Source organism: Glycine max, chromosome 6, assembly GCF_000004515.6.
Source record: "Glycine max cultivar Williams 82 chromosome 6, Glycine_max_v4.0, whole genome shotgun sequence".
Taxonomy (NCBI): Eukaryota; Viridiplantae; Streptophyta; class Magnoliopsida; order Fabales; family Fabaceae; genus Glycine; species Glycine max.
In genome coordinates this window covers 37,598,934-37,611,518 of record NC_038242.2, presented here as the reverse complement: position 1 = coordinate 37,611,518, position 12,585 = coordinate 37,598,934, and the positions used below count along the sequence as shown (strand labels likewise).

General features: G+C 27.3%; 1 protein-coding gene across 1 annotated transcript; it reads left to right on the top strand.

Moving 5' to 3' along the window:
* Window positions 1–1,747: 1,747 nt before the first annotated feature.
* Window positions 1,748–11,407, top strand: LOC100785132 (probable aminotransferase TAT2). The gene is made up of 7 exons (XM_003527178.5): window positions 1,748–2,080; window positions 5,809–6,148; window positions 8,278–8,496; window positions 8,953–9,012; window positions 9,439–9,594; window positions 9,737–9,830; window positions 10,982–11,407. The coding sequence occupies exons 1-7, from the start codon at window positions 1,809–1,811 to the stop codon at window positions 11,113–11,115; spliced, it is 1,275 nt and encodes a 424-aa protein (XP_003527226.1). The 5' UTR covers window positions 1,748–1,808; the 3' UTR covers window positions 11,116–11,407.
* Window positions 11,408–12,585: the final 1,178 nt, after the last annotated feature.

Here is a 12,585-nt window from a genome sequence, read left to right as displayed (position 1 = left end):
TCATATTTTATTATTAATGCCTAATTTTTTTATTATTAATAATTAATAATTAATAATTAATAGTTTCAGGTGATGGTTGGTGTTCAGAGTAATATTTATGCACCTACTGAAAATTAGTACAGGGGTAACACAGTTCCTCCTATTTTTCTATATAATACAGTCTTTTCCATCAATAATTTCATCTATCTCCTCTTTTGTGACAGTAAATAAAATAAGTTTAAAAGAAATTTCAATATAATTTTTTTTCTCAGTTTTACTTATATTTTTTACTTAATTATATTCTTAGTTCTTCAAATTAATTATAAGACCTATTTTTTTAGTCTTTCAAATAAAATTTTATGTTTTTATTCTTTAAATTTTTAAAAATATTTTTTTTAGTTCCTTTGCTAAAATTTGAGACACTAAAAGAAAAATGTAAAATTTCATTTGAGGAATGAGATCAAAATGAGCATTTTTCAAATTTGAGAAACTAAATAACATGAAATTCTATTTGAGGATTAAAAAAACAAACACTCTAATAATTAAGAGACTAAAAATATATTAAATCCATATTTTTTTTATAAAATATATCTATGGTCCCTTTAAATTTAAAAAAAATATTAATTTGATACTTATAAATTTTTTTATATTGATTTCATTTATGTAAAAATAAAATATATTTTAAGATCCTCTTTTGCTCTGTTAACAATAATCTAATGATTTATACGTGTAAATATCCGGGCCGTTAAAATTGTCATAAATTACTTTGCTAAAATAAATTACATAATTTCGGGTGGCTAACCTCCTCCCAAATTGCAATTTGCCTTTTGTGATTTAGATCTGAAACCATAACCAAAATTTCTGATCTAACAACAGCAAATGAAATAAAAAATGACAAAAAGGAGAATCAAAATTCAAATGCTAAAACATTGCAATGTCAAAAACCACAATTAAGAATTAGATCCACGTTCAAACCCGAGCACATCCAGTTCAAAACCAAAACCAGATCTGGTGTTTGGTGATGGTTTTGGAGGAGATGGTGATGCCCGGCTGCCAACTGAGATATGGATTCTGAGTTGATTCTCTGTTTTCCGTTAACTATATCAGATAATCCTCTAATAGAATTATTATCAATGACTAACAAAAAAAATATTTTATTTTTATTGGGACGATATTAATAAAAAAAATTATGAAGACAAAATTAATGTTTTTAAATTTTTTTCAATTATTTTAAACGTATCTTCTCTATTATTTTTTTTTACCAAACAATACAAAAGTATTTTTACTATTTTCAAACCATCCCAATTATTGTCCTTCTACCTAATACAGCGTCTTAGGTAATAAAAAAATTATTATCAATACAATTATTATCAATGACTAACAAAAAAAAATATTTTATTTTTATTGGGACGATATTAATAAAAAAATTATGAAGACAAAATTAATGTTTTTAAATTTTTTTCAAGAATTTTAAACATATCTTCTCTATTATTTTTTTACCAAACAATACAAAAGTATTTTTACTATTTTCAAACCATCCCAATTATTGTCCTTCTACCTAATACAGCGTGTTGAACAAAGCATAGTAAGTTGCGTATCACATAAAAAACATGTGAAAATCGTACAAGGCCAGTGCCTAAAACGTACCTACATATATAACTTCATTTTAATGCACTAATTTAAAAAATAAATTGCAAATATATATTAAAAAAAAAAACTTACAGTGACGGTAACGGTACATTGTAATTAAAATGTTATATATAAGCATAACGATGTGAAGGTGAGGAAGCACCACACCCACCCCAGAAATAGAGAGTAAGCCTGAGATCATGGAAAAAGTTGGTGTGGCTGTAAATAGCAAAAATCAAGAATCCAAAGCAACTTCCACCATTACCATTAAGGGTTTCATGAGCCTTCTAATGAAAAGTGTAGATGAGAATGGTGATGGTAGCAAGAGAGTTATTTCTCTGGGTATGGGTGACCCAACTCTCACCACTTATTTTCCCATCTCAAATGTAGCTGAAAAAGCTGTTGCTGAAGCACTTCAGTCACACAGGTTTCGTGGCTATGCTCCCACTGCAGGTCTTCCACAGGCCAGGATGTAAAGTTTCCTCTCTGTCACTCTGTGTGTCTTGAATTTCATATTCTTGTGCTGCATGTTATACACGTTGTTTCCTTTCAGAAAATAAAATTCTCCCTTTCTTTATTTTTTTTCTTCTCACTTTTTCATTATTAAGCTATTAAAAGTATTTTTAAAGCTTGTTGCTGAACTAATGTTCATTTTAAAACACTATTGTTTAGTGTATTTCTTTTTAGTATTAGAGGAGATCTATTTGCTTGTTTTTATAAGTAATATTTACTTATAATTAAAAATATAATATCTTCTTTTGTCGACAAAATAGATATTATTAGAGTAATCCACAATCAGAAATGTCTCATCAAGATGAGAAACAGTACAAAGAAGCATAAAGTACATTCATAAGAAAAGTTACATTAAATAACGTACTATTACATATATAACTTTTTATTATTATTTATTTTTCTTTTTAGGTGCATATATTAACATGTCCATTTAACATTTTTCATACCTCAATACTCTCTAAATGCACCTTTAATACAAGTGCAGACCCCATTACACAACCCTATAGATCTTAAACTCCCTAAACCCCCCAAAAAATCAACCCGTAAACATTGCAGACCCAACCAGACACATGAAGACTATATTATTGAAGTAAAATGTGCACGAGTTGTTTAATTATATATGATGTCATTGTGAGGACTCATTCATAAGAGAATTAAAAGTCAAAATAGGTTGTTTGGATTGTATCGATGTTCTAAGTTTAGTATTTATCAAATCAGATTAAGAAAACCACGGCTAATTATTTGGATCCATTTGGTAGAATAAAGAAAAATGAAAAAAAAATGAATTGAAGTGAAAGTTTTAAACTAAAATATAACATGAAAGTTTGAGTTTCATATTATTTTATTCTTTATTTTTTTTTCTTTTATCATTCTCTTTCACTCCAAACGAACACGTCCTTAAATTGAGAGAAAAAATTATATTATATATTTTTAAAAAAAAAATATACACTGTACAAAACAGGACAATAATTGCTGTACCAAAAAAAGAACGGGACAGACAGCAGTTAGATGCAACATTTTAGAGAAGTTTAGTAATATGTGAGTAATTAAGACAAAGTCCATGTTTAAAGATCCTGCTAAATATGAAAGTGAAATATGATATAAGAATATAAGAAAAAAAAACAGGGGATGTCTGATACAAATAAATTTATTTTATGTTCCACAATCATCGAATAATTCTTGAAAATCATGAAACTTTAAAAATGATTAATTTTATTTGATTGATGATAAATATTATTATATGAATTTTTTGGAAATATAAAAGTAAAATAATACATTTATTATAATATTTAATTATTTACCTTATTAAATAATTTAATAAGAATAATATGATATTTACTCTAATTAAACTTGTTTTTATATAACTTGGAAAATTTAGGGAGTGTTTGATTTTGTTGTTTTCTGTTTTCATTTTTACTGGAAATAGAAAATGGTGATGGAAATGCGTTTGGTTGAATTTTTGAAAACATTAAAAATATTTTTTCAAAAGAACCAAAAATTGGAAACAATAAAATCTCATTTTCAGTTAAAACCAGGGATCTCATTTTAGTGAAATGAAAACAGGTGGCAAGAAAATAATTTTAAGCAAAATTTAAAAATATATTTTTTTTTTCTGAAAACGCATCTTCAGTGTTTATATTTCTTGAAAGCAGAAAACAAGAAGTCAAACTAAATATATTTTCAGAATTCTAATCTTTTGAAAATGAAAACAATTTTTAGGAAATCAAAACAGAAAATGAAAATGCAAACCAAACACACCCTTAAATATTCATCTTCTCGCATAAAAATATTTTGGTGAGAAACTTGGTTCAATTTTTTTTTTTGAAAAATATTATTTCCCGATAATGTTATTTCTAAAAATCAGGAAACTAACACTCACAAATTTAATTAGATACCCAGAAAACTTAAATTTTCTCTTTACTCCTATGTATTATCAGTATAAAATCAATAATAATTTAAGAATTTTAAGTTAATTAGTAGAAAAGTTAATAAATTTATTATATATGATAATTGTATGCGTTGTTATTTTTCTTTTTAAAATAAATTTAGCGCTATTGTTTCACCGCTTTCAACTTCTTGATGTCCATTACAAGTTACAAAACAAAACCATCTCCATCACACCATGACCCTAGAGTAAAACTATCTAAAAAAAAAAAAAAAAAACCTCATTGTACGTGTAGCTTGACAAAATAAGGTACATATGAGCCAATAAGGTTCAATTGGTATTTGGTTCCATTCAGTTATGGAAGAAAAACATAAATTGTTTTAAGGGTGGTTTTGGTTTTTTGGAAGAAAAAAGAATCAGATAGAATTATAAAAAAATATTTAACTTAAAGTAGAGAGAAAGAGATGTGTGATTCCCATAATTTTGAATTTTTATTCTATTTTTTTACTCTAAATATTACTGAGTGACATAATAAAGTAATACCGTGAGGAAAGGTTGAAAAAAAATCACATAGAGAAGTAAAATCTAACATGAAACCGTAAGCTCTCAAGCAAGCTCGAGACTTTGACTGTGTGTCTATTGAAGAATAATGAGCTAATGACTCATAGACAATGACTTGGATAAGATAAATCACCAGAACTAAGGTGAGTCTTCATATGATAACTATCACTGTTTATGGACCCAGTGTGATTGGTTGTGTGGAAGAAAAATAAAAAAAATATTTAAATTAAAATAAAAAAGTGTGGGACTCATATAAGAGAGACAAATAAGAAAGAAAAATCGTAACTCACTAAAGAATACTTTTTTGTCCGTTACACACAAATTAAAAAGTTAAAATGATCTCTTGTACGTTTTTTTTTCTCTCTTTCACGTGTCCAACTGCCTCCACATTTCTGAAATCTCTGAAAATGTGTTGGATTCTTGTAAGTCCTATTCATAGTTGCATTATTGCATAACTTTGTGAAGATGAATATTGAAATAAAGATAAAAAGGGAAAGATGTTTTCCATAACCCGAGCCCATATATGTTGTATGCGTGCCACTTGAAAAAGAACTATTGAAGAAGCTGAGCTCCTTTATAACACATTCATGCGAAACAAATTTATTGTACAAAGAATGTTTTCATAAATTAATTGGAGTAGAATCTTTAAATTGAGTAATAATAAACATCTTTTTTTTAATTTCTCATAACATAAATCTTATTATATTTATATTCTCTTTCTAAGGGTTAGATATCACATGTCTATCAAACATTTTTCTTTCCAAAAGTATCATTAGAATTAATCTCTCTTCTTTTAAATTGAGTGATGATACATAAACATCTATATTTTTTTAACAGCTATTAAACAACTATCATTTCCTTTTTATATCAAATCATATTATTTATAATACCTATATTTTCTTAGTATTATCTCTCACTCACTTCTGTCTATTGGCATATTGAGTCCATCTATAATTTTTCTTTTAAATTTGAGTAGAAATACATTATTTGTTTCCGGGATATGGTTAGTGGCGGAGCTTCTTGGGTGCGGAGTAGCCATAACCTCCTCAAAAAAATTTCTTTCCTTTTATAAGCATATAATTTTCTTTACAAGTAAAGCTATAAATAATTTTAAATATATTTATTTAATCATTTGCTCCCCCAAGATTTTGGAGCAAGATTCGCCACCCACTGTTTATGGCGTACTTTGTCACATCACTTGTGTTGTGTTGCTGATGTTAGTATTGTCCTGTTGGCAACAGTGCAATTGCTGAATACCTGTCTCGTGACCTTCCTTACCAATTATCAAGTGATGATGTTTACATCACTTGTGGATGCACACAAGCCATTGATGTTTCAGTGGCGATGCTTGCTCGCCCCGGTGCAAACATCATTCTTCCAAGACCAGGTTTCCCACTCTATGAACTTAGCGCTTCATTTAGAGGAGTTGAAGTGAGGCATTATGATCTGCTTCCAGAGAAAGGTTGGGAGGTTGATCTAGATGCTGTTGAAGCTCTTGCTGATCAGAACACTGTTGCTTTGGTGATTATAAATCCTGGGAATCCTTGTGGGAATGTGTACAGTTACCATCATTTGGAGAAGGTTTGTTTTTAGTTGCCTAATATGCATGTGACTTCATATTAAATAACTATGTGTTTAGTTTTTAGGTCAAATTAATTTAGAGGTTATTGAACTGTTTTTATAATTGGGTGTCAATTTTTTTTATTAAATTAGATCCTAGCAGGGACATAATTAAAAAATAAATACACACTTAGGACCTAATAGATAAAAAGAAAGTTTAGAGGATCTATTTGTTATTTTTAAATAGATCTTTGAATAATGATTTTTTTTTTTCAATTAAGTTTTTGAATCTATATTTATTTATAATTAGGTCTCTGTAATTAGGTTCCAAAAGAGACTTAATTAGAAATAAATACATGTTTATGGACTATATTGAAAAAAAAATAATTTATGAACCTAATTAAAAATATATTATCAAATAGTTTAGGAGCTGCTTATTAATTTGATCTAATTTTTATGTATTATAAGTGTAAAAAAATGTGTACTTTTAACCAATAAAAAATATTGTGGATATGACTTTTATCTTATATTTGGACAAGAAATTTTAAAATTTTAGGAAATTTGAAATGCTTGAAATTTGAATTGGTTTAATTTTAATTTACTTCAGTGTTTTTTAAATAAATCAATTAAATTTTTTAAAAATTTTAAATTATTTGGATAAGGAAATTTAATTTTCTCTATATGTAAAATTTCACTTTTATATTTTAAATAGATAAAATTTTAATATTAATTAAACTTTATAGACAATAAACACTATCTACTTTTGGAACATTTAATTAAAAAATATTTTAAATATTTAATAATTTTTAAATGCAAATATTAATAATTTTGACCAAGGTTTCTTTGACCGACCACTATCAGTGATGTTTTTAGGCCGATATCAACCATAGTTATTTTTCTACCAACATTGATAAGGGTTTATTTTGTCAAAGTATGTCAAGAATATTTTTCAACTGAGGTTGGTTGAAGCTAATTTTCAACCAATGTTGTTTGTGATTAGTTTTTGGTTGACGTCGTCCATGTTTTTCTACAGATGTTGGTTGGTTATGTTTTTCGGCTAAAATCGACCAAAAAAATAATCCTCGCTAGCCAACATCGATCGAAAAAATTCTAGTTAGCATTGGTTTAAAAATAGTCAATGTCAGTAAAAAAACTCTAGCTAGTGTTAATTGAAAAAACCCTAAACAACTTTGGCAAAAAAAAACTTAACCAATGTCGGCCGAAAAAATAGCTCTGGTTGATGTTGGTCGAAAAACCCTAACTGATGTTGGCTGGAAAAATCATAGTTGACGTCATCTAAAAAATAGTTCTAGCTAATGTCGTCCAAAAAAACTCAGCCAATGTCATTTGAAAAAATCTTAGTTGACATTGGTTGAAAAAATCCTAGTTGACATCTGTAAAAAAATCCTAGTCAAGGTCTGTAAAAAAAATGCCTAGACAACATCGGTTAAAAAATAGTCCTAACCGACGTCGAACAAAAAACCTAGCCGATGTTGGCCAAAACATCACTGACCGATGTCAACCAAAACAGTCTGGGCAACAACGACAAAAAAATATCCCTGGTCAATGTTGACAAAAATTCCCATGACCCACGCCAGTCAAAAAATAGTCCTGCCAATGTCAACTGAAAAAATCCTAACTAACATCAGAAACAAAAAAAATAGCCTTGATTGACTTCTTACAAAAAATCCTACACGAAAAAACCATGAAGCTAATGAAAAATAACTTGTGTCAATGTCAACAGTAAAAACCTTGGTCACCCCTAGTTGTGAGCATCGATATAAAGAGAGAGAGCCGTGAGCGATAACATGAGTGAGAGTAAACACTTTTTCATTTTTTTTTCAATTATTTTAAATACCAAAAATTTTAATACATTTTCAAATATTTTATTCAAACAAACTATTTTTATCATCAATCATTTTAAATTCCTTAAAATATGAATTTCTTGTTAAATTATTTCATCCAAACGCATTCTTAAAATAATTAATAATTATTATAAAAGCTAATACATTTATCATACATTTAGGATTAGATGACACTTTAAACTATTAGTGCATACATTATTTACTCTAATTAATTCTGACAAAATATGTTTCTAAAAGTTCACAACATTAATATAATTAACTTAATTGTTTGCATATTGGACTTAGATTGCTGAAACTGCAAAACGGGTTGGAACAATTGTGATTGCTGATGAAGTTTATGGCCATCTTGCATTTGCGGGCAAGCCTTTTGTGCCAATGGGAGTTTTTGGCTCTATTGTTCCTGTTCTGACTCTTGGCTCATTTTCTAAGAGATGGATAGTTCCTGGATGGAGGCTTGGTTGGTTTGTGACAAATGATCCATCTGGCACTTTTAGAAATCCAAAGGTCTTAATCCGTCCCACTCTATTTAACTAACTTAGAATCCTTTTATATTTTTCATCTTGAGTCTCAGATCATTGATATTTGATCCCATGGTACATGAATAATCATACTGGAATTAGAAGCTCATCAATTAATCAGAGAAGATCCTTGACTGGTCTTATCTCTGATCTGAGATTTATTTTCTTAGACATGGTAATGAACCTTTTTTTCAGTATGTTTGTTGATGGCTTCCACTCTATATGTAATGCTTATTTTATTGTGTTGAACTTCCTTTTTTTCCTATTTGATTGCTTTATTCTTTTGTAGTATTCTATACTGAAGTTTCAATAGTTGACTGGTACATTAAAATATAATCATTTCTTAAATGAAAAATTTTGTTGCTACTTCTAAATTCTAAATGGTTATTCATATTATTCAACACATTATGTGATTTCTTAAACCATATGTTTCCCTATGCAGGTAGATGAGCGCTTTAAAAAGTACTTTGATCTTTTGGGAGGTCCAGCCACCTTCATCCAGGTTTTCTATTTTTCTCTTACAAGCTAATTAATTTTCAAATACGTACAGAAATGGATATCTGTTCTAATCGAATTATCGATACAACTTGATTTCATTAAAGGTTTGAGAGGAAAAAAATGAAAGAAAAAAGTTTTTAAACAAAAAATATTATGAAGTTAAATAGAGAAGTATGAAAAACAATAATAAGAAATGTCACATTTTAAAGCATATATATCACATGAAATAGACTAGAAGTTAGCATTCTTAATTAAGACTAGACTAGTATTCATATGTTGGTGCAAGGTCTATTGTCAAATCCAAGTTACTTTGGTTTGGTGCCGATATATTTTAGAATTTCATCCAAAATTCTCGGTTAAGAAGAATTTTCTTACATCTATTACTATTTTTTTAATCTAATTGATGGCTTTTCTTGATTGGCATTGGCAGGCAGCTGTACCTCAGATAATTGAGCATACTGAAAAGGTTTTCTTCAAGAAAACCATTGATAATTTGAGGCATGTTGCAGATATATGTTGTAAAGAGTTGAAGGATATTCCATACATTATTTGCCCTTATAAACCAGAAGGGTCCATGGCTATGATGGTGAGGAATTAAGGATATATCGCAATTGAGGTTCTTTTGAGAAAGAAAATTAAGTAAAATGTCTTAACAAAGGAACTCTAACATTATTTATTCAATTAATTTCTTTATAGGCTATTTTTATTTATTCTTGAATAAAATGTAGGTGAAACTAAACCTTTCACTTCTGGAGGATATTAGCGATGATATTGATTTCTGTTTCAAGCTTGCTAAGGAGGAATCTGTTATCATTCTTCCAGGTACAATTGCATAAATCATGTTTCACTTTAGATACTTTTTTGCATCTTTGGAATCAATACCTCGATCGTGACATAAATTTTATTTTTTAATGTAAATTTTTTTACTGAAATTAATTAATTTAGTCATATATGTCTCAATTACGTTCAATAATTCAAAATAAATTATCCATATAAATTTTACATACTCAACTTTAAAACAAAAAGGACGATCCTATTTTGATGTTCATCTATCAATAAATATTCCTCCTTCCAAAGATCCAATAGGAAGAAAAGGAAATTCTAAAAACAAAGAATGCTGACCTTTGAACAAAAGCTAGGAGAAGGGAAATGTTGGAATTTTCTTTTTACTAAAATGGGGTGGTTTGCTTTAAAAATTACCATAATATTATATTTTGTTTTAAAAATTTACCAATATGATACAAGTCAGATTTCTGAAAGTCGACTTAGTTTTGCCGAAGAAATTTCTGATGATTCCGAAAGTTTTGTGGCAATATTTGCATGTCAGAAAGTAGAAAAACAAGACGAAGTCTGCTTTCAGATGCTGATCCATACAATAAAGATAATTTTTTAAAATAAATACCATTTTAGAAACTTTGAAAGAAAATTACCCCATTTTAATAAAAAAAGAAGAAGCTCATAGTGGTTTTATATACATAACTATTAATAAATGGAGCAGTTTTTTTTTTTTTTTTGAAAGATAAATGGAGAAGTTCTAGAATATAGTCTTTGTGATGAATACATTATTAACAATTAAACAATTTTTTAAATATTAAATAATATTTGGCACAACTTATTTTGAATTATTCGTCTCTTTAAAAGGAGAAATTGATCAAGAGAAAATTTGAAGAATAGAAGAATTTAAAAACACAATTTGTTTTCCGACGAAAAAAATTAACTAAAAACTTTTAAAAGGATAATTTTAAGAGCTTTTAGCTTCTATTTTTTATTTCGAATTCAAAGATAAAAAATATCATGTAATAAATTTTAACTTGAAAGTAATTCTTAATTTTAAAATATAAAATTACTAAAGGGTATTTTAATTTTAAGTTTAGAGCTCTTAAATTTTAAAAAAATAAGTTAAATACAATCTTATACTTATAAGTTAAAAGAAATATACTAAACTCAAATCGGAACCTTGATTTATTTGGCAGGAACTGCGGTAGGGCTGAATAATTGGCTTCGTATTATTTTCGCTACAGATCCAGTTGCTCTTGTAGAGGGTTTGAAGAGGGTAAAATCTTTTTGTGAAAGACATGCAAGAAAGTGGTCAATGACTACAGAATAAAATCCACAAATTAAGGCGGCTACTATTTTGTATTGAATACCTAGCTTCTCAAATATCCAATTTTTACAAAATTGGATCGTTTTACGAATAATTGGGTTCTCAAATATCCATTTTTTTGTGCCAGCTCTAGTTTATCACTAGCTTTTAAGGAAGGATTCTCCAAGTATCTAGGTGTTTATCAATTGGTATTTGTGTTTATTGTTGTATCTAAAAAATTATATATTTTAAATAATTTTGTGACGCTATATATTAATCAGGTATGGATAATTGTTAGCCAATTAGTTTATCACTAGCTTTTTTTTTTTTTGTAGTCAGAAAATAAACTACGTTCATTTACTTTTAATCCCTTGTAAATTATTAACTAATAATTATTAAAAATATTAAATTAATTATAAACTAAATAAAAATTATTAATCATAAAAAAAATTAATAAAAGAATATTAGCCCTATGATGTTAATGGAGTTGCATATAAGGATAAAGGTGGAAGAGGTGCTTGTGGAGAAGAGGAGTATAATGTTGTGGAGAGATGAGATTATTAATATTTTTTTTTATTTTTTAATAATTGATGGCTTTAATTAGTTTATAATAAATTTAATAACTTAATTAATCATAATTATTTTTTAATAATCTAACCAAAATCATCAATTTATAAATTTAGGAATCAATTATTACAATTAAAATTCAAAAGAACGATTTAAAAAATTAGAGAAGTCAAAATTATAATTTACCCAATACAATAATAATGCATCTTCAGTTTGTGGATACAACTCTCTCACAAATTAACTCACTAATTTTCTTCTCTAAGACTCTTTTTTCTCACAATTTTTCTCTCTAAATGTGAGAATATCTTGCTTCTTGCTCGTGCTTGTTTGCACTTCACTTCCTCTATTGAGGGATTGCCAAAGGCGAAATCTCCTATGCGGGCCAATTGTCCCCACAATAATTTCTTTTACTTGAATATATTTCATATATTTTATTTTTTTGTCCCTATAAAAATATCGATATTGCCCCATTTAAACGAATGTAAAAAACTATAAAAAAATAAAATAAAAGAGAGAATAAATTAGTATTAATTTTATCATTTTATCTTTTTTAAATTTTGATAATATTGATAATGGAAATAACCAAATAATTAAAATGATAAAATATGTTTTAAGTCTTTGTAGTACAAGTCAAACTTGGTTTTAGTATTTTTAATTTCATATCTATCAATTAAATTAGCCTCTATACTTTAAAAAACAAATAAATTTAGTTCTTGTTACTACTTTTTTTAAAGTACAAGGACAAAATTATAATTTGTAAAAATATAAGTATTTTACATTTTTTTTATCATGACATTATGTATATTGTAAAAATTTATAATATTTTTTCTATGAAAATGTCACTCCCTCAGTAATTTTTTGTAAGATTATTTCAACTAATTAACACCCTTTAAAAAGATTAGTTAATTTAATTGGTGAAATTAAATT